Source organism: Pinus tabuliformis, chromosome 1_2, assembly GCF_031772625.1.
Source record: "Pinus tabuliformis cultivar Carrire ecotype Pingquan chromosome 1_2, CPIR1, whole genome shotgun sequence".
Taxonomy (NCBI): Eukaryota; Viridiplantae; Streptophyta; class Pinopsida; order Pinales; family Pinaceae; genus Pinus; species Pinus tabuliformis.
The window spans coordinates 24,428,111-24,448,626 of record NC_142298.1 but is presented as its reverse complement, the minus strand read 5'-3'; the positions used below and the strand labels follow the sequence as shown (position 1 = coordinate 24,448,626).

The following is a 20,516-nucleotide window of genomic DNA, read 5'->3' as shown; positions in this document are numbered from 1 at the left end:
TTATAAATTTTCCTCTACATATTCATTCTCTCACACATATATTGTTCTGTGCACATCCTTGATTCCACATAGCTAAATGTGTAAATGTTTTAAATGGAAAATATTTTAAAATTAAATTTCCATTTGCAACACCATTCTTGCACACATTAACCATCCTATACACAGTAAAATATTGACACAAGGAAAGCTTCAAAATTTGTTCATAGTTAAATTAATTACATGTGAACGACATAAATTTCCTTCTTCACCCCTGTTTTCTTGTCTAAACGTCGTCCTCCACACGTCCTTCAGTAAATGAACATTTAAATTGTGTGGACTCAAAGCTAACATTAATGACAAAGACAAAGGCTTAAAAGGAAGGAAAGTTAGATTATTGGTATATTTACATTTCTAGAGTGAATTTGAAAACATAGAGTCACGAATTAGAACCGTAATTGTCCAAATTTATTAGAAAGTGTAACACAAATTGAATTTTATGGAGTGTGATTCTAGGGTTGCAGAGCAAGAGCTCAATACTTCTTTAGCTAGAATAACCAGTGCTCTAGAATTTCTCTTTGATTTGGTCTCAAAGCATGCTGAAATGATTCAATTTGAAGCACAGGCCCATTTCAACCTTCTAAGTTAGAAAATGACAATACTGGAATTGAAGATGGAGGAACTCCAATTGGAAAATGAAACATTGAGTTTTCGCCTGGATAATTTGGCTCATTCAGAGAATGTCAACCCTGAGGAGGATGCTAATGAATGAGATGATGATATCATAGCCATTGACGAAGGTTCCCCCCATTTCATCATGAGCCAAAATTTAATGAAGCCCATGTCACTTCTAATGTCAAGGACATGTACTCATTTAAATAAGAGTTAGTTGTTTTCTTTTTTTGTTGATAAAGAGAATAAATTTAGAATATATTATGTAGCCCAATTGCATGAAATTTATCTGTATTTCTCTATTTAATTCATTTCATATACCATACATCAAAGTAAATCTTTACTTTGCAGAGTTGTCTATTTTCCTTTCTAGCTAATGTAAGCATTTATTTGTGAAATTGACATACACACCCCATATTTTGACAGTCAAATCTCTGCAGAATGAAACATAACAATAATAACATATTAACATTAATAGTTTAACATTGGTTTCCCTATGCACCAGCTGATCCTAATTTCATCTCTATCAAATAAAGTTCCCAATATAAAATCTTAGCATAGTAAAAGCATCACAAAATCTCCCGCACAAACCACATCCTCCACACAGTAAAATATCTCCACAATGAATCATAACAATATTAATTATTATGTTCTCCTACACATACCTCGTCCTTCACAAATATTCATCACCCTAAAATTATAGTTCTATGCAATTGTTGTCCTGTAGATACTTCATCCTCCGCACAAGGAAAAGTTTTAATATCAACTTTCTCCTTGCTAAATAAATTTCCTTATGCCCCCTCATTCTCCCACACCTACCTTATCTCTCCGCAAAAGGAAAGATTTTAACATTAATTTCATCCTTTCCAGCCAGATAAATTTCCCTATGCACCACCGTTCTACTGCACATACCTCGTCTCTTCGCATAAGGAAAGCCTCTGTCTTGTCCTCCAAAAAATAAAATTTCCACACAAGGAAATATTATAACATCAATTTCATTATTGCCGAATAAAGTTCCTTATTCAACCCCATTTTCCAAGACATACCCCACTTCTTCACATGGTAAAAGCTCCATACAACAAAACATAATAATACTCCCCATTCTCTTGCACATACCTCGTCCTCTGTAAACATTAATATGATATACAATATACGATGTAGAAATTTGTAAAAGTATTTCCACACAACGAAATATTAACTGGAGAGTTGTGTAGCCCCCCACCTATGTAAAGTACTTGTAACCATGTTAATTATATCATTACACGGTAGAGAAGTACCATAACAGTGTTAGTGTCAGTTTTAATGTGAGAACATTCACCAATAAAATGACCATTGAGATATATATATATATATATATATATATATATATATATATATATATATATATATATATATATATATCAACTACAAGCACACCCAAATACCAAAAATAAAACACTCTCCGCTAGGAGAATTATGTCCCATCACAAGTTGCTAGGCCAATCGAAAATTAGAAAAAAGAAATTCCAGTTTTTTTTTTCATTTATGAAAATAAAGATATTCAACATTTTCTCGAAACTTTAGTTAAAATTACAAAAAAAACAAAATAATACATGATCAATGCAGTTTGACTAATTAAAAACATATTTCATTTTTATCCATTAATTCAATAAAACAATTATAAAATAGTCTTATACAAGACAACTTCATTATAATAATTTTTTTTAGTAAAATTTAAATTACAACTTTATATAATTTAAATAAAACTTATGAGACTGCCCTAGCATCAAATTTTTACTATAAACATTTTGTGAAGAGATTTAGGTTTCCATATTACATGAAGTCTAAAAGCTCAGAATCCATATAATATAAAGTCCAAAAGCTAAGGATATTAAATGATTCTATTAAAGCGGAGAACATTAATATTTTTTTAAAGTGAATAAAATTTTACAATTTTTTGTTTGCAGAAATACCTTTATATGATTAAAGTGTATAAACGTTTAATATTTTATAAAAATAAAATTCACAACATTAATAATTTTATAAATTTAAACCGCATAAAAGTTTATTATTTTGACAAGATTAAATTCGTGTTCAAATGTTAGAAGACATGAAGACCATACATTAACAATCTTACAAGATCGTGTTATCATGTCAAAACAGCTACACACATTCCATTTCGCAAATGGGTGACAATCACACTTGCTAGTGCACAATTAATTCATTACTACGAACACAATTATTATTTTTTTCCTTTTTTACTTCATTACTACAAACACAATTATTATTTTTTTCCTTTTTCAAATTTATAATCTATATGCATTTTTAATAGGCAAAAAAAAATGATAAGATCAAATTATATACCTATATAATAAAATTAAGTATATTAATTAAATAAAATTTGATCATATAACTATCCATATTACATATTTTAATAGTTTATCATTTATTCATTTTACAATATTTTTATCATTTTTTTTAATGGCGAAATATTTTTTTTTTATCAAACTCATATCATTTTCCTTACAAACTTTCATGCACTCCTTCGAGGTTTTTCATTTCAAATTTTTGTAATAACCAAATGTGGATTTCATCAAGTAATTTTATAGCGTTTTTTTGTTATAATTTTAAATCATCAATATCCATTGACATCAAAGCAATACTTTCATTTCCATACTTTTTTTATGTAAAGAATTGAATCATTCTTAATTTTAATCAAACCTTGTTAGAAGAAAAAAGTGTCAATTTTCACGCACTGACTAGGGAGCGAGCTTCTTTAACTTGCATACAAGATATTTTTTGAAATTTCACAAAGTTGAAAAAGATGCACACCTTATTTTAGTTCACCATCCAATAATGCCAATTTAACATGCAACTATTATTTCCAATTGTACTTAGTAGTTATTGCAACAATTAATTTAATGATATTCATTTTAGTTATGGGTGAAAATGTGTACCCATAACATATTCCTTGTTTATGTGAATATGTTTTTGCAACCAATCTAAACTTAAACTTGTATATGCTACCATCCCTCTTAAGCTTAGACTTGAACAACTGTTTGAACATATAGGAAATTATATTTAGGGAATTCTATAAGTTTTTAGGTTTCTTTTTTTTTATGCTATGGAATCATATTTGTTAGTGTCAGTCTTTGCAGCCTTCCTCCAGTGATCAAACATGCTCTTACAAAGTGATTTTAAGGTGTCAAGGTCAAATTTTGTCATTTCAGTGAGTCTTCAAGCAAAATTTGGTCACTAGGTATTAGGTCTAGGGTTTTTCTTACTCCTTTCAAAGTTGTCCAAATGTCGGTCCATGTCACCATTCAGCTGAGTGTACCGTCATTCAGAGGGTTTTCATCATCATGTTAGGTTCCAATGGATCATTTTACACCTATTTCATGCTTCACTTGTGCATAGGTAAGGTTTATTTCCCTCTCCTAGGGTTTTGAAGGTAATTTCTCTTGGATGGTCAAATTATCAGCAAAACTTGTATCCTGATAGTCATACACCTTCTCCTATCCTTAATGTACCTTATTAAACACTTCCCATCACTGATATCCCTCAAATTCCTCATTTTCACACAAACCCTAATTTCTTGCTACAACTTGACAATTTTCTAGGCTAGACCTGTGTTTTGCCCTTTTGGACATTTTCTCCTCCCTCAATCTTTGAAATTCCACTTTCCCCTACTTCCTAACATCCCCCCCTACTTCCCAAAATTTTCTCAAGAATTTAGATGCCCCTTATCGCCTTCATTTCACTTCATTTCAACAAATCCCCTATTCCACACATTGGGATAGGTTTTACTCCAATGATGTTTTGTGGCAGAAAAGATGAATTTGGGAACACTGAGAGAGGTTTTTGTCCATAATATGCCGCGAAAGAAAAACCTCCTTTACGTTTTACATAGGTATCATGGTTTTAGAGAAATGTCAAAAATACATTTTCCTCAGGAGAATTGATGCTCCTTTGAAGTGACCTTGGGAAAATCAATCTTTCTCCTAACTTGGTTGGCCTAATGATTTTCTTGATGAGTCAAATGATAGCTAGACACAAAGATCTTTCCAATGATCTATCATCAGCACAATTTGGAGTTGACGAAGACCTTCAAAAGTTGACTACAACAGCACTCTGCCTTTAGGCAGCCTCATTTTTCACATTTTGACCAGTCTTGGGAGATTTGACTTTTGAAAAGGCAAATGAAATCCAAATTGAAAAATTCAAGTTTTTTTGGAGATTAGATTCAATAATATCTCCAACGAGCTATCACACGCCCAATTTTGACACCAGGAATGCCTCCAAAAGTCTCATGTAAAAAGCGCAACGCACTTGGGTTAGAGCGCGGCGCATTGAGCCAGTGTGGCACATTGGGCAGTGATTTACAATGTATTTTTATAACAGGCGCAAGGCATTGAGGCAGCACGGCGCATAGGACTTCAAGGCCTGAAATCATTCAGATCTTCCTCCAAAGCTCCCATGATTGTAAATTCCTCATTGTCCAAGTAAGTTCACACTCCAATATGCTCAATGCATGAGTTTGTCTCAGTCTTCTTGGTGATTTAATAGGGAAATATTGAAACCTTAGTTCCTTGCAGTTTGATGAAAAAACATTGCATAAGGTTTATAAATTGCATTTTTTGCTACTAAATCCCACTCCCATCATTCTCACTCACTCATTCCCTCACTCCCTCACTTCATTTTCTCCCTCCCTTTTCATTTATATTTACCCTTTCCATATTCCCCATATCCCTAAACTACCAACCCTAAATCCATAATCTCACTATCCCAAACCCTAATCAAATATCCCTAATCCATAAATGTTATACCCTAAACCCTTTCATTCCCCAAAACCCTACAATTAGCATCAAATCCTCCCCTCATCAGTCCCACTCATCCATGGAGCTCAAAAACATAAAGAAAAACTAGCAAGCTGCCAAGAGGAGGAAAACCAAATTGACAACACTTGAAAGGGAAATTCAAGCTGATTGTAGATATTGGCTCGAGGTGACAAACATACACTTGGAAAATATGCTAGAGAAGGCCAACAAAGAGAAAAATATGTTGAGGAACATGGCCTACCACTACTTGTCAAGAAATATGGTGTGCAAAGCAAGAATCAAGATTTTGAAGGCCAAGTTGAAGAAAGCATCAAGGAAGAGAAAAGAGCAAGATAGACTCCAAATCTTGGCTGAGGCTTCCTTAGCCCAACAAAAAACTTAATGAAGGACACTCAGCCCACATTTCAAGAAATTTCGGACATTTTTCACAAATTTTGAACTTTTGGCCTAAAAAACAAGGTTTTATGTCTGATGCGCCGCGCCACTTGGCGTGCGCTTTTGCTGGAGACCTTCTTTTGAGGAAAAATCAGCATTTTTCGATTTTTCATGGAAAAATATGAATGCCCTCACATTGCCAAGAAATTTTGACGGGTTTTGAGCTTCCAAAAAGGTCAAAAACACCTCAAAAATGACCTTTCTGCCCCTTTTTGGACACATAGGAAGCAGTGTTGGGAGAACTCCGTTTTGGAGGGGAAAATGGAGGCCAAATTCAAAAATTCCAATTGTTCTGGAAAGTAGACAGACAGACCATTCCAACAAGCCCACTTGAAGAAAATTTTGTGCACAGGAAGGCCTGTAAAATCAGCTGCAAAAAGGCACTACACATAGAGAAATTAGCGTGGCGCATAAGATGAAATTTGCTCATTTTGGCCAAAAAACACTATTTTTCGCCTAGTTTCCTTGCAGTTTGACTTTTATCTTTCTAATAGTCAAACTCATGATGTAATTTAATGTGCATTGATGGATATTGATGTAATTATGCCAAATTTTCACTCATAGAGGTAGATTCATCCACGAAGAGGTAGTTTGTAACTAAATGAATCAGTTCCCTAGTTTTTAGAGGCAAGCTATTCCACTACCTACTTTTTAGTTCTCAGTTTAGACTTTGCTGGAAAAACTCCTAAACTTATGAGCTCGAACCCTAATGGCTAGGATGAGTTGTTTATTGCCTACATCTACTAGTTTTTCAGTCATTGGAAAATGTTGGACTTTTTGGAAAGCTTGGAGCTTTATTGTATACTCATTTCAGCAGTTTGGCAAAGGAATAGACCAGGGTTTGCAACACTTTATGGGATTCTTGTTGCAACTTGATTTGGTATTGTGTTTCCTTCTGTAATTGCAAGTTTACATGTGTTTTATGTATGTCATTATCTCTTTCTGTTCATCTTAACTAAATGAAACAAGGATAAAGGTAGAATTCATTGATTTGCAGTGCTCTACCTAGGGTTTTGTTTAGTTATTTATGTTTTCAGCTGTTTGAAGAGGATCCCTGAGACTTTCATGCCCTCTTCTACTCCTCACCACTCTAAAATCTCTCTATCTCACTCAATTTGAAGTACCAAACCATTTTCCTACCTCGCGCCATAGAGATCTCTGCAAGACTGAGCCTCATTCCTTGGACCCAAATCTGCCTTTCACATTTGAGCCAACAAAACATCATCAAATTCAATCAAACTCTTTTGAACACATATCTAGCCTAAGATCAATATTCACATCAGTCATCTCAAGCCTCATTGATCATATTTTGTTTAGATTGACGAGGAGATAGCCCTCTCTCGACCTGGTAGGGCTAGCTACCAGGTTAAGTGTGGTTTGATGTTATCCTAGATCCTACCTTTCTCAGCCTGAGGTAGATTTAGGCGCTAACATAGTAGCGACCATACTAGGGAAGAAATTTTTTTTTTTTTAGTGTTCTTTGCTTTATAAACTACAAAGAGAGCTTGAATTTAGCGAGGTAGCCTTCGAACTGCACATTTCTTTGCGAGTGCATAAGTAGGTAGAAGCTACTTCAGTCAATCTCTGGTCTAGTCTTATAAGCTAAACATCTAACTTTCAAATTGCCCCAGTACATGTATCACGTTAGATCTGATTGTTGATGGTGGACAATGATCAGACACCAAAAAGGCTGAAATCATTCACCTGGCGATTCCAAATCATTTTCGAGATCAGATCCAAAAGATTCCACTGGAGGATGAACCTGACTAGCAAAAACATGAAAGGACAATATGGAAAGATCAAGTATTCGAGTTGGAATTTCATCCAAGACATTTTGTTCTTTGTTATAAATTATTTCTTCTCTTTTCCCGAGAATGTCAAGAAGGCTTTGCAAAGTATATTGTATTTGAGAAAAGATCCTTGACCTGCATTTGATTCCTTCCCTTTGAAGTTTGTGAATACCAAGGAATTGCATGCCTTTGAGCTTGATCAAGACCCTTTTTGTGAATCTTGTGATGACCGTTTTCAAACTGATGAGCCACAAGAGACCAAGACTAATTCTACAACTTCTGTACATACCCCACTACCTTGTAAAATTCCAAATCGATACAAGCCTCTGATTTTACCTCCTATATCCCATGCTTTCCCTAAAAATCATGACCTATATCTACCAAGATTTAACGGTGAACGCAACAACATCACTGCTGAGAGACATGTATTGAATTTTAAGTCTTTTCTTGATCTTTTTGAAGTTGATGAAGAGGATGTCAAAATTAGGCTTTTTGCTCTTTCTTTGCAAGGCAAAGTCAAGAGTTGGTTCAAAACCCTGCCTAATGTCAGCATCTCAGATTTCTAGAAGTTTGTCAAAGTTTTCCTCAACAGGTGGGTGGTAAGACAAAACCCTTTCTTGATTATAGAAGAGTATAACCAGTTGAAAAGACAACCAGGAGAGACAGTACAACAATTTTCTACCAGATTTAACCAAGTTTATTATTCGATGCCTGTTAATATAAGACCTCCTCTTGGATCCGCTCTCTTACACTACCCGGGTGCCTTTGATCCGGAAATGGAGTTTCAGCTAAGGGAAAGGAACCTTGCAACACTTGAAGAGATGCGGAATAGTGCAGTAGATGTAGAGGCTCATTTGCTGATCCGAAGGGCAAAGTTGAAGGAAGAAGAGATGAAAAACATAGATCCAGAGGAATCGACATCTCTAGAGTTAATTCTTGATATTTTGGCAAGTGCAGTGGAAGAGATGATGCAAAGGATCACCACAAAGAATGAGTATAGTGTTCAAGCTCATCACTCGCTGATTGAAGAAGAACAAATGGCTGCTCCAAAACATTTTCTTTATTATCCCAGTTGTCATAGATCTGATAATGATTGTTTTATAGATCATCTTCGAGAAGAGAGATCTGTTGATATGACATGTATGCTTGATGATGTCTTTTATACTGATGATTTGCCTTGGTTTGATAAGTATGATGATGATTGTGTTCTCCAAACATAGGCTAATCTTGCAGACAAATTAGTAGCTAGTTTGTGGGAGGAAGAAGTTCACTTTCAGTAGCTCGAATACAATGTTCAACCATCACATATCATCTATGGAAATGACGAGGAAACTGCAACAAATTTTGAAGTGAAGGATCTTTGCCTTTTTGTTTTTCTTCATTTCAGTTCATCAAAGACAACATTCATGCAATCAGAAATCAACTGTCGACAAATCTTGATTTGGACCATCTTGAGGGCAATGAAAACCTTGTTCAGGACTTCTCACATCTAGATTTATAGCCCCTGAATGCCATTGATTGTCAAGTTGCAGATAAAGACTTGGAAGCTACCACATATGATCAAATGATACAAGATGATTCCGTACCATTTTGTTTTGAATCATTTCAGTTTCTGAAGGGAAAACTACATAGTATATCTTCAAATGAGCAGCTTGTAGAAAGTCATGCAATCTCATCGGAACCAATAGAAAATGGGTTGTAGCAGTCTTTTCAAGTTTTTCACGATCCAATAGCTGATGTGTTGAATAATGTTTGTAGTCAAGGTCCTTCTCCTATCTATGAGCTTGAAAAAAGTATTGATACAAACTTGATCCAGCAGCCGGTTTCTTTGTCATTTTCAACAGGAGTCTCGTCACAAAGCTCAGATCAAAGTTTGCATTCATGGTATGAAGAGAAGAGAAGTAATCCATTGGATGAGTTAAGTCCCAGTGTGCATGAATTTCGAGATCCTTATGCAGTGTTTTTGGAGGCGAATAGAGAATCCATAGTATTCAATGGATCTATTCACAATTTTTCATGGGACTTGCCTTTCAGTAGTTCTCTCTTATTGTTCATAAGCAAGCATTTGTGAAGAATTCAAACAACAGCTGGAATACTTACTTGGTTGCATTGGTTGTTTCATTTCACTTGATCAGGTGATGAATGAAACTGTTAGAGTAGGTTTTGATGAATAAGCTCTACTTTGAGCATCATTTCCAATTAGTCGATTGTGTTTAAGTATCGACTTAGTTTTTAGTTGAGTGAGAGTCAATTTGTGTCGTCAAATTGTCAGTTTTCAGTCATGCATTTCAGCTTGAGTTTTTGACTCCATTGCCCAATGGATAAGGCACTGGTCTGCTCTCCCAAAGACATGCCATTATTGGCACCTCCAAGGAGCTACCATCCCCATTGGAGCCAATGTTAGTGTCAGTCTTTACAACCTTCCTCTAGTGATCAAACATGCTCTTATAAAGTGATTTTAAGGTGTCAAGGTCAAAATTTGTCATTTCAGTGAGTCTTCAAGCAAAATTTGGTCATTAGGTATTAGGTCTAGGGTTTGTTTTTACTCCTTTCAAAGTTGTCCAAATGTCGGTCCATGTCACCATTCAGCTACGTGTAGCATCATTCAGAGGGTTGTCATCGCCATTTCAGGTTCCAATGGGTCATTTTACACCTAATTCATGCTTCAATTGTGCCTAGGTAAGGTACATTTCCCTCTCCTAGGGTTTTGAAGATAATTTCTCTTGGATGGTCAAATCATCAACAAAACTTGTGTCATGATGTTCATACACCTTCCCCTATCCTTAATGTACCTTATTAAATACTTCCCATCACTGATATCCCTCATATTTCTCATTTTCGCACAAACCCTAGGTTCTTGCTACAACTTGACAATTTTCTAAGCTAGGTCTGTGTTTTGCCCTTTTGGACCTCTTCCCCTCACTCAATCTTTGAAATTACACTTTCCCCCACTTCCTAACATCCCCCCCACTTCCCAAAATTTTCTCAAGAATTTAGAAGCCCCTTATCCCTTTCCTTTCACTTCATTTCGACAAATCCCCTGTTCCACAGAGTGGGATAGGTTTTACTCCAATGACATTTCTAAGCAAGAAAAGTTGAATTTGGGAAAACTGAGAGAGGTTTTTTGTCCATAATAGGCCAAGGAAGAAACAAATCCTTCAATTTTTACACAAGTATCATGGTTTTAGATAAATGTCAAAAATAGAATTGCTTAGGAGAATTGATGCACCTCTGAAGGGACCTTGGGAAAATCACGCTTTCTCCTAGCTTGGTTGGCCTAATGATTTTTTTGATGATTCAAATGATAACTAGACACAAAGAGATTTCCAATGAGCTATCATGATCTGAATTTGGAGTTGCGGAAGACCTTAAAAGTTGACTGCAACAACACTCTACCTTTAGGCAACCTCATTTTTCACATTTTTACCAGTCTTGGGAGATTTAAATTTTGACTAGAAAAATGAACTCCAAATTGAAAAATTCAAGTTTTGTTGGAAAGTAGGCTCAATAACCTTTCCAAAGAGCTATCCTGCACCAAATTTGGACACCGGTAAGGCCTTAAAAAGTCTCATGAAAAAATCCCAATGCACATGGGTTAGAGCACAACGCATTGGGTAATGATTTACAGTGTATTTTTATAACAGGCACGACGCATTGAGGTAGTGCAGTGCACAAGAATTCAAGGCCTGAAATCATTCAAATCTTCCTCCAAAGCTCCCAAAATTGTAAATTCTTCATTTCCCAAGTAAGTTCACACTCCAATATGCTCAATGCATGAGTTTGTCTCAGTCTTCTTGGTGATTTAATAGCGAAATATTGAAACCCTAGTTCCTTGCAATTTGATGAAAAAACATTGCACAAGGTTTATAAATTGCATTTTTTGCTGCTAAATCCCACTCCCACCATTCTCACTCACTAATTCCCTCACTCCCTCACTTCAGTTTCTCCCTCCCTTTTCATTTATATTTACCCTTTCCATATTCCCCATATCCATAAACTACCAACCCTAAATCCCTAATCTCACTATCCCAAACCCTAATCAAATATCCATAATCCCTAGATGCTATACCCTAAACCCTTTCATTCCCCAAAACCCTACAATTAGCATCAAATCCTCCCCTCATCAGTCCCACTCATCCATGGATTTCAAAAACATAAAGAAAAACCGGCAAGCTGCTAAGAGGAGGAAAACCAAATTGACAACACTTGAAAGGGAAATTGAATCTGATCATAGAACTTGGCTCGAGGTGACAAACGTGGACTTGGAAAAGATGTTGGAGAAGGCCAAAAAAGAGAAAAATATGTTGAGGAACATGGCCTACCACTACTTGTCAAGAAATATGGTGTGCAAAGCAAGAATTAGGATTTTGAAGGCCAAGTTGAAGAAAGCATCAAGGAAGAGAAAAGAGAAATATATACTCTAGATCTTGGCTGAAGCTTCCTTAGCCCAACACGACACTTAATGAAGGACACTCAGCCGAAATTTCAAGAAATTTCGGACACTTTTTGCAAATTTTGAATTTTTGGCCTAAAAATAGGTTTTTCTGCGTGATGCGCTGCGCCACTTGGCACGCGCTTTTTCTAAAGACCTTCTTTTAAGTAAAACTAAGAATTTTTGGATTTTTCATGGAAAAATATGAATGCCCTCACATGGCCAAGAAATTTTGACAGGTTTTGAGCTTCCGAAAAGGTCAAGAACACCTCAAAAATGACCTTTCTGCCCATTTTTGGACACACGGGAAGCAGTGTTGGGAGAACTCCATTTTGGAGGGGAAAATGGAGGCCAAATTCAAAATTTCCACTTGTTCTAGAATGTAGACAGATAGACCATTCTAACAAGCCTACTTGGAGCAAATTTGGTGCACGGGAAGGCCTCCAAAATCAGCTATAAAAAGGCATTACACATAGGGAAATCAGCGCAGCGCATAGGATGAAATTTGCTCATTTTGGCCAAGAAACACTGTTTTTTGCCTAGTTTCCTCACAGTTTGACTTTTCTCTTTCTAATAGTCAAACCCATGATGTAATTTAATGTGACTTGATGGATTTTGATGTAATTATGCTAAATTTTCACTCATATAGGTAGATTCATCGATGAAAAGGTAGTTTACAACTAAATAAATCAGTTCACTAGTTTTTAGAGGCAAGCTGTTCCACTGCCTACTTTTTAGTTCTCAGTTTACACTTTGTTGGAATAGCTCCTAAACTTATGAGCTCGACCCCTAAATGATAGGATGAGTTGTTTATTGCCTATATCTACTAGTTTTTAAGTCATTGGCAAAGGTTGGACTTTTGGAAAAGATTGGAGCTTTATTGTATACTCATTTCAGCAATTTGGCAAAGGAATAGACCAGGGTTTGCAGCACTTTATGGGATTCTTGTGGCAACTTGATTTGGTATTGTGTTTCCTTCTGTAATTGCAAGTTTACATGTGTTTTATGTATGCCATTATCTCTTTCTGTTCATCTTAACTAAATGAAACAAGGATAAAGGTAGAATTCATTGATTTGCAGTGCTCTACCTAGGGTTTTGTTTAATTATTTATGTTTTTAGTTGTTTGAAGAGGATCCCTGAGACTTTCATGCCCTCTTCTACTCCTCACCAATCTAAAAGATCTCCATCTCACTCAATTTTAGGTACCAAACCATTTGCCTACCTCGCCCCACAGAGATCTCTGCAAGACTGAGCCTCATTCCCCGGACCCAAATCTGCCTTTCACATTTGAACCAACAAAACATCATCAAATTCAATCAAACTCTTCTGAACACATATCTAGCCTAAGATCAGTATTCACATCAGTCATCTCAAGCCTTATTGAACATATTTTATTGAGATTGACAAGGAGAGATCCCTCTCCCGACCTGGTAGGGCTAGCTACCAGGTTAAGTGTGGTTTGATGTTATCCTAGATCCTACCTTTCTCAGCCTGAGGTAGATTTAGGCCTAACAATATTCTTCTTTCATAACATTCATCCATTCCTTTTATGACTTAGCTTAATCAAAATTCAAAGGCTATTCTATATTTGTACTTGAGTAATCAAAATATAATCTCATACATGCTACGGGTTTAAATTTTCCTTATTCATCTTCTTAGTCCCACAACACTTTGTAAAGTTGCTCAAACCCTTTTAGGGTGTACTTTCATTAATTTTAGATTCATTTCAACTTTGGTCTTAAAGAACATATTATTTATCTTCAACTTCTTGTGCCTTTGTTAGGAAGTTCCTATACATCTTGATCATCTAGTTTTTGAACCTCATCTGCATACTCATCAAATATAACATATCTACTTACAAAAACTTTATGAGTAATGGGCTTATACATTTTTCAATCTATATGGTCATTCAATAACCAATAATAACAAATTTGCATCAAATTTCGAAAAAATGATTTAGTCCAAAAAATTATAAAAAAAAGGACCATTGTTTTATAACCACATAAAGGTTCATAAATAGTTTTTATACCCTAAGAATTTTTTTTTGCTTCTATTTTCAAGATACAAAGTAATAATTATATCTTCATTCAAAAACCATAAGAAATATTCTTACTTGTAATGATACTTTGATTACATTCAGCTAGGATTTAATGTTTCCTACTAGCTACACCATTATGCTAAGAATTAAATGAAATTCTGCATTGTTTTTAAATCCTATTGTCCTTGTAGTGTATGATGAAATCCACTAATGTGTATTCTCCTACACAAATTTTTTTTCTTGTGAAACAAATTCATGTAAGGCTTGTTTTATCATCATTGAAGATAAGAAAATAAGATTCTACCATAAGTGATTTCATTTGTACTAGCCCACACAATGATGTATGCATTAATTAAAAAATCCATATTTACCTTTTATATGTTCTTATAGGAAACTCAATTTTGGGTTATTTTTCAAGTACACAACTATTACTTTAGTATGTTAAATCTTATAAAGGGAAAGATCCTTCACAATCTAATATATTTTAATAATTTTGATAACCATATCTTAAGTGTCATAATTCTTCTATAAACAAAATTGTGAATCGAAAGGTTGATTGATCAAAATAGTCAGAAAAGGAGAAACCTATCTTGTCATCTTTTTTATTTATCATTAAAATACATATATCCCTTATAACTATTTTATATGAGGAAATTAGAAAATTAAATTGTGGGACTGCATTCAATAATAATAATTTTTTTTATATCTACATCTAATGATTTAATAAAAGTATATATAATTACCGAATAAGAGATATATCATTAAATAAAGAAAAAGTTGATAGAGATATTTATAAAGTTTCCCAATAAAAAATGACTATTTGACAAATTAAAAATGTGAATAGGATTGATAAACGCAAACTATCAATCCACTAATTTATATAAGTTACTCAATTCAAGATTAAAATTCTGGAGGATGGACAAAGAGAAATTTCCTATATATCATGTGGATTTTAAAACTTCTAATAACGGACAAAGGAGTGATTTACTATCTTCCTTGGATTTAAAGGATGTGAAAATAGTAGGAATACAACATTGATTCAAAAGCTATAATCCACTTAATTATTTGAAAGATTATATTTTTATTTATATATGTAAAACCAATTGATTTTTTTTTTGAAGAAAAATCTAACCACTTTCATCAATATTAAGGTCAATACATAGTAAAGATAACATTAACTTGAGGTCAAAGAACCAAATAGAACTAAAACAAAATAGACACCCAATTTCACTTCAAAAATGAAGGCCCTAAATGTATCTAAAGAAGGTACAATACATAACACCACCAATAGCACGATTGGAAGCCCCTATCTAAACCAAATAGAAAGTAGAAACAATAAATAAAATGACCCAAATATAGAAAAATGGAAGGCATACATGGGCAATGAAATAAGAAAGGCAAAAGATTTGGAACCTGTGAAAAGACAAAGAAGTCACTTGATGCATGGTTTACACTGTCGACCAAGAAGTTGTAATGAAATAAGCACGATGTTTATGAAACACCGCGCTTTGAAAGTTAGTCAAACATGTTGTTCTGTTCTTAATAGATATGGGAAATTGATAAATTATAGAAGGAATCCCTTAGAGGAAAAATCTCCTAAAACCAATGCAATAATGAAAGAATAGTCAATGACAATCTACCTTATACACAGCGTATGATATATTTGGAAACCCCAACGATCTAAATATCCTCAATGGCAAGCCAAGATGCCAACTCCAACACTCCTCAAAGGGATAACACCTATGCTCTGTAGTTATATCCTCGATGGCAAGCCAAGATGCCAACTTCAACACTACCCAAAGGGATAACACCTATAATCTGTAGTTGGAACAAGAGCACCTTGAACAAAATAATTGAAATGATTTGGATTAATTGACCACAATATAAGCCCCACAACCACATTCACCCCATGAGGATGCATCGTCAAAAAATCCAATAAGGGAGGAGAAATTAGTCTCCATTAGAGAGGAAACTTGACTATGAGCTTTAGGCTTCCAAGGACCCACCTCTGGTGAAATGAATGTCAGGGGCATATTTTTAAAGATATACTTGTTTCTACAAACCCATACACCCCATAGAAGGTATAACATAAAGTTCTTACTTCTTTTTTACTAGAGCTCCAATTGGTTAATCATGTTACAATAGAAGACCTATCCACCTCTAGATCTACTTCAAGGGAATTTGTGATCACCTCCCAAAAAACATTTTCATAAAGGAAGAGATACCTAACCTCCTCAGGGGATGATCCATAAAAAAGACACTAGCTTGATCCCTGAAAACCTCTCTTTATGATGTTATCCCATGAGACTATTCAATTGTGGGTGACCAACCATGTAAAACATGTGATTTTTAAAGACACCTCCCACTTCCACATGTGATCCATCCACCCAACATGAGCCTCAACATGAAAAAGAGAAGTGATGAGTGAGTAGGCATCTTTGACAAAGATGTCACCATTATAAACCCCATCTTCCCATGACATTTTATCAGGTTTATCTGTGAGGTAAATCCCAATGTTAATTAGATGTAACAATATGTATCCCATTGAGCCACAAACTCTTCCTGAATACCCAAATCCAGTGAATAGGGCAATGTGGGAAATGAAAAGGGAGAGTTGTGTTCCTTCCAAATATGTGCTAAAGTATAAATACCTCGCTCATTGAGGCACCAGATGATGTAAACTAGAATATTATGCCCTTTAGACTGTCCTTTGATGATGTCTAGGCCAATGAAGACATTTTCTACTCTGCCCATATGCTAGAAAATATTACCACAAAACCATAGCCTAACTCTTTGACGCAGGAAAAACCACCTAAAGGGAATTTCCCTACTTTCATAATAACTTTACTTGAGCCTGTGGGTTATGGCCCACCTATACAAATCGGAAGCATTTACATTGGTGGGTTTTAGCCCGACCAATCACCAAACAATGCTTTAACATATAATCCACCAATGAATGCCAGTCCCACTTGAATGCATAAAACCAGACTCCAAACAAAATAAACTCGCGTCCACACACTTCTCGAGTACGCTCGGCAATTGAACAACAATTGAATAGCAATTGAACAACAATTGAACAACAATTGGTCCCACATTGACTTCCCATGTTGACTTTCCCTTTTTGCACACATGCTTCATTCTACACCATTGATTAAAGCACGTTGGATCTAATGGTTCACAATGATATCGGCCAGGGAACTTGGGTGACATTTAACCACCCTTATGGAGTCGATAAGGATTATAAATCCTTAATCTATAAAAGTTTAGGTCCGCCTTTGAGGTTAAAGTCCGATCTCTTTATGGCCCGATATCCGTTGGATAACGGAGGCCATCAAATCCTATGGTTTGTGGCCCTTCAACTAACACACAGGTTAAAAATAGGCCTAACCCCCGCCATTGACTCTGATGTAAGCAGTTGAAATTGAGATAGACAGCTAGGATTTAGTGCGGCGTTTCAACCCTGATCAAGACACCCATAGACTCCTAACCTCCATAGTTACGCATTTCACTTGGCTTGTTTCACTTTGGCTCTAATTCCTCGGGAACCAAACCTCCATGATAAATCTTCATGCCGGTTTATAACATACCAACTCCACACACGCAGATCTTCCCATCTATTGTTCCAGCAGATTATAACACAATTTCTACTTTCCTTTGGCACTCAAATTACATTCAATGTGGATCATTGAATGTTACTCCACTCCACCTTGCAATCAGACTTCATCTCCAGGTTTGCTACACAGAGCATTTAATTCTGATGATCCACACAACATCATGCTCTTTCCCTCTTATTGATACCATATATAGGTCTAGCGTAAGGTCAATGCTACCCTTTGACTTCTTTATCAGTGTATCTACACCCTCCATAATCATGCGATTATCTCCAACAGTACTGGAACATTTCATCATGATCATAATTTGATCTCCACTTGGCCATATCTTCTCTTCTTATCTATGCTTAGGTCCTCTGTCAATTCTCCTCGAATTCATAAAGGAATTCTTCTCAGCCTTTCTGTCTTTGGTTCCCTTTTTTTGCATGACTCTTCTCTTGAGTTATTCTTCCACGTGCTTCTTTAAAACTACTACTTCTGAGCTTTGTGCTGATTTCTTTAATCAGATTCATACAGTCTGACCACTATCCTCCTCTGTATTCCTTCTCTGCACTCGTTCTCTGCTCGAAATTCTCATGCATATATATATTAAACAGAGTTCTCCACTACACACATAATTTATCAATTAATTTCTTAATACACACTATATAACTCAGAAAACGAATCTTTGTATTCAAAAAAAAATGTATATACAAAAGAGTCTTTCTCTCGCTGGCCTGATTTTCTAATCAATGGCCTTTCTCTTCTCATTGCCTATAGGCTAGCATCCAAACCCTATCTATCTACTAACTCTCTCACTAACTCCTCTTTTAATCCTTCGAGGCTTACAAATTATACACAAAAGGATTCTGTTAACCAATTTTGGTTCAGATCCTGAATAATTTCACCTGAATCCTAAATATCCTAATCTAATCCCTAAAATCATGAAACTAAATCCTAGTTCCTCTAACTCACAAACTATTCTTGAAATCTCTCTTAACAAGAAGATTTCATTACAATATCCTTACTATTATACAACCCTCATCAAAACATAGGAAAATAAATAATTAACCACTCTTTAGGGAATTAGGTCCCTTAAAACACAAGACCCTATGCTTACTATAATGCAATGGTTTTTCTGAGCAGGATTCTCCTGCATCAGACTCCCCGAGTAAGAAAATTTATGACCTCCTGGTCATCAGTCTGGATAATTTCTTTTTCCTGGATCCCAAACTTTATTTTGTAATATGTCTTTTCTTCTCATTTGTTCTATTATTGTTGTTGTCTACTACTTTTCTCGAGCTCTCCATACCTTATGCTGCAATGCTACTCTTGCCATGCTTTCATAGCCTATTGTTTTCTTCCTCTTGTTGTTGCCTCTTTCCTTTCTTGTTGTTGTATTCTTCTAAGACACTTTCATCATTAACCTTCTTACCAACTCAATTTATTTGTCCAGTATATCCTCTGTCTGTTGATTGCCTTCAACTCTTAACTGTTTAATTTCCATTATTGCCACTCTGTTGTTCTAGCTTTCTCCTTTGAAGGTCTAAGCCTCTATATAACTCAATGATTTTACTTGGAGTAAAATTTGGAAATTTTACACAATCTCCCATTTCTTCATTTGCTATTGACCAATCATTAGATGGTCCTTCTTCATCTGCCAAATCTTCCTTAACATCTTTCAGTAGATGTTCTTTCTTTTCTTCTTTCATTTGGTTGTCCACCTGTGCCAAATATGTTCCAATTTGGGCAAAACAATCTGCAATCATAAGACAATTATTAAAAAAAAAAATATAAGGCCTTTGTGCATCTTCTTCCTTTGGCAACCTTTCAGTATGTTGCTCTGATCTTCCCTTTAAATCCTCTGTCAGCACATTAGTATGTTGATTCAAACTAACAAAATGCTTGAGATTGTCAGCAAGCCTCTTTTCCACACCATATGTTTTAATCATGCCTCTCTGCATATGTTCACTATAGTGAATTGTTTCTTCTCCAGTGTCATTGTCATAATCTGCTTCAAAACTTTCATCTTCTGGAAGGTATTCTTCCATGTTTTTGACAGCTTTAAAAGACTGCCTATCCTTTTGCAAACCTGCAACCATACATAAATGATCAATTTTAAAAACACAAGACCTTATGGTCTCATTTGATGCTTCAACCATCAAGTCTTCTGGCTATTCTGAATCATTGATATGATTCAACTCCTTTGTCTCTTAATTACTTTCAAAAAGTAATTGTCTATGTTCTGATTCGCATACCAAAACTTCAACACCTTCTCCAGTATTTTCCTTTTGTTGTAGGTCAACTCCTTTGAGCTTCTCTATCTTAAATTTGACATCTATAATATGTTCAAGCTCCCTCAGATCCTTTATTAACTGCATATTTTCTTTCTTATTCCTCTTCTCTTGTAGCCTCTGCCACTTCACTTTCTTTCTCATGACATAACCATATCTTTGGTCATTTTCATTTCTCTGCAACATCTCCATTAATACTTCAAGCTGAACGGCCATCTCAGCCATTTCTTTATCATATTTTTCATCACTCATTCTCATGCCATTTGCCTTGGCATCTTTCTTCTTTTGTCCTCTATTATGGTCTCTTTCAAAACCTTTGTTATGACTATCACTAGTCGTCATCCTTTTCATCTCTATGAGTTCCTCACTCACTTCACTATGGGTTACACAAGCCTCTGCAACAACAAGTCTTCCCTGCTGCCACTTACCTCACCATGTTTTCCTCTCTATACTTGGTCTTTTGGCAAGTCC

The 20,516-nt window shown here is 35.3% G+C and overlaps 1 protein-coding gene across 1 annotated transcript in view; it reads right to left on the bottom strand.

The window, feature by feature from the left end:
- Positions 1 to 20,270, bottom strand: part of LOC149204149 (uncharacterized) — a 71,419-nt gene extending 51,149 nt beyond the window's left edge. The window contains exons 1-2 of the mRNA XM_089397056.1: positions 20,198 to 20,270; positions 19,650 to 19,843 (exon numbers count right to left, since the gene is read on the bottom strand). Of these exons, the coding sequence (XP_089253182.1) occupies positions 19,650 to 19,843; positions 20,198 to 20,270 (267 nt within the window). The remainder of the gene's footprint in view (positions 1 to 19,649; positions 19,844 to 20,197) is intronic.
- Positions 20,271 to 20,516: the final 246 nt, after the last annotated feature.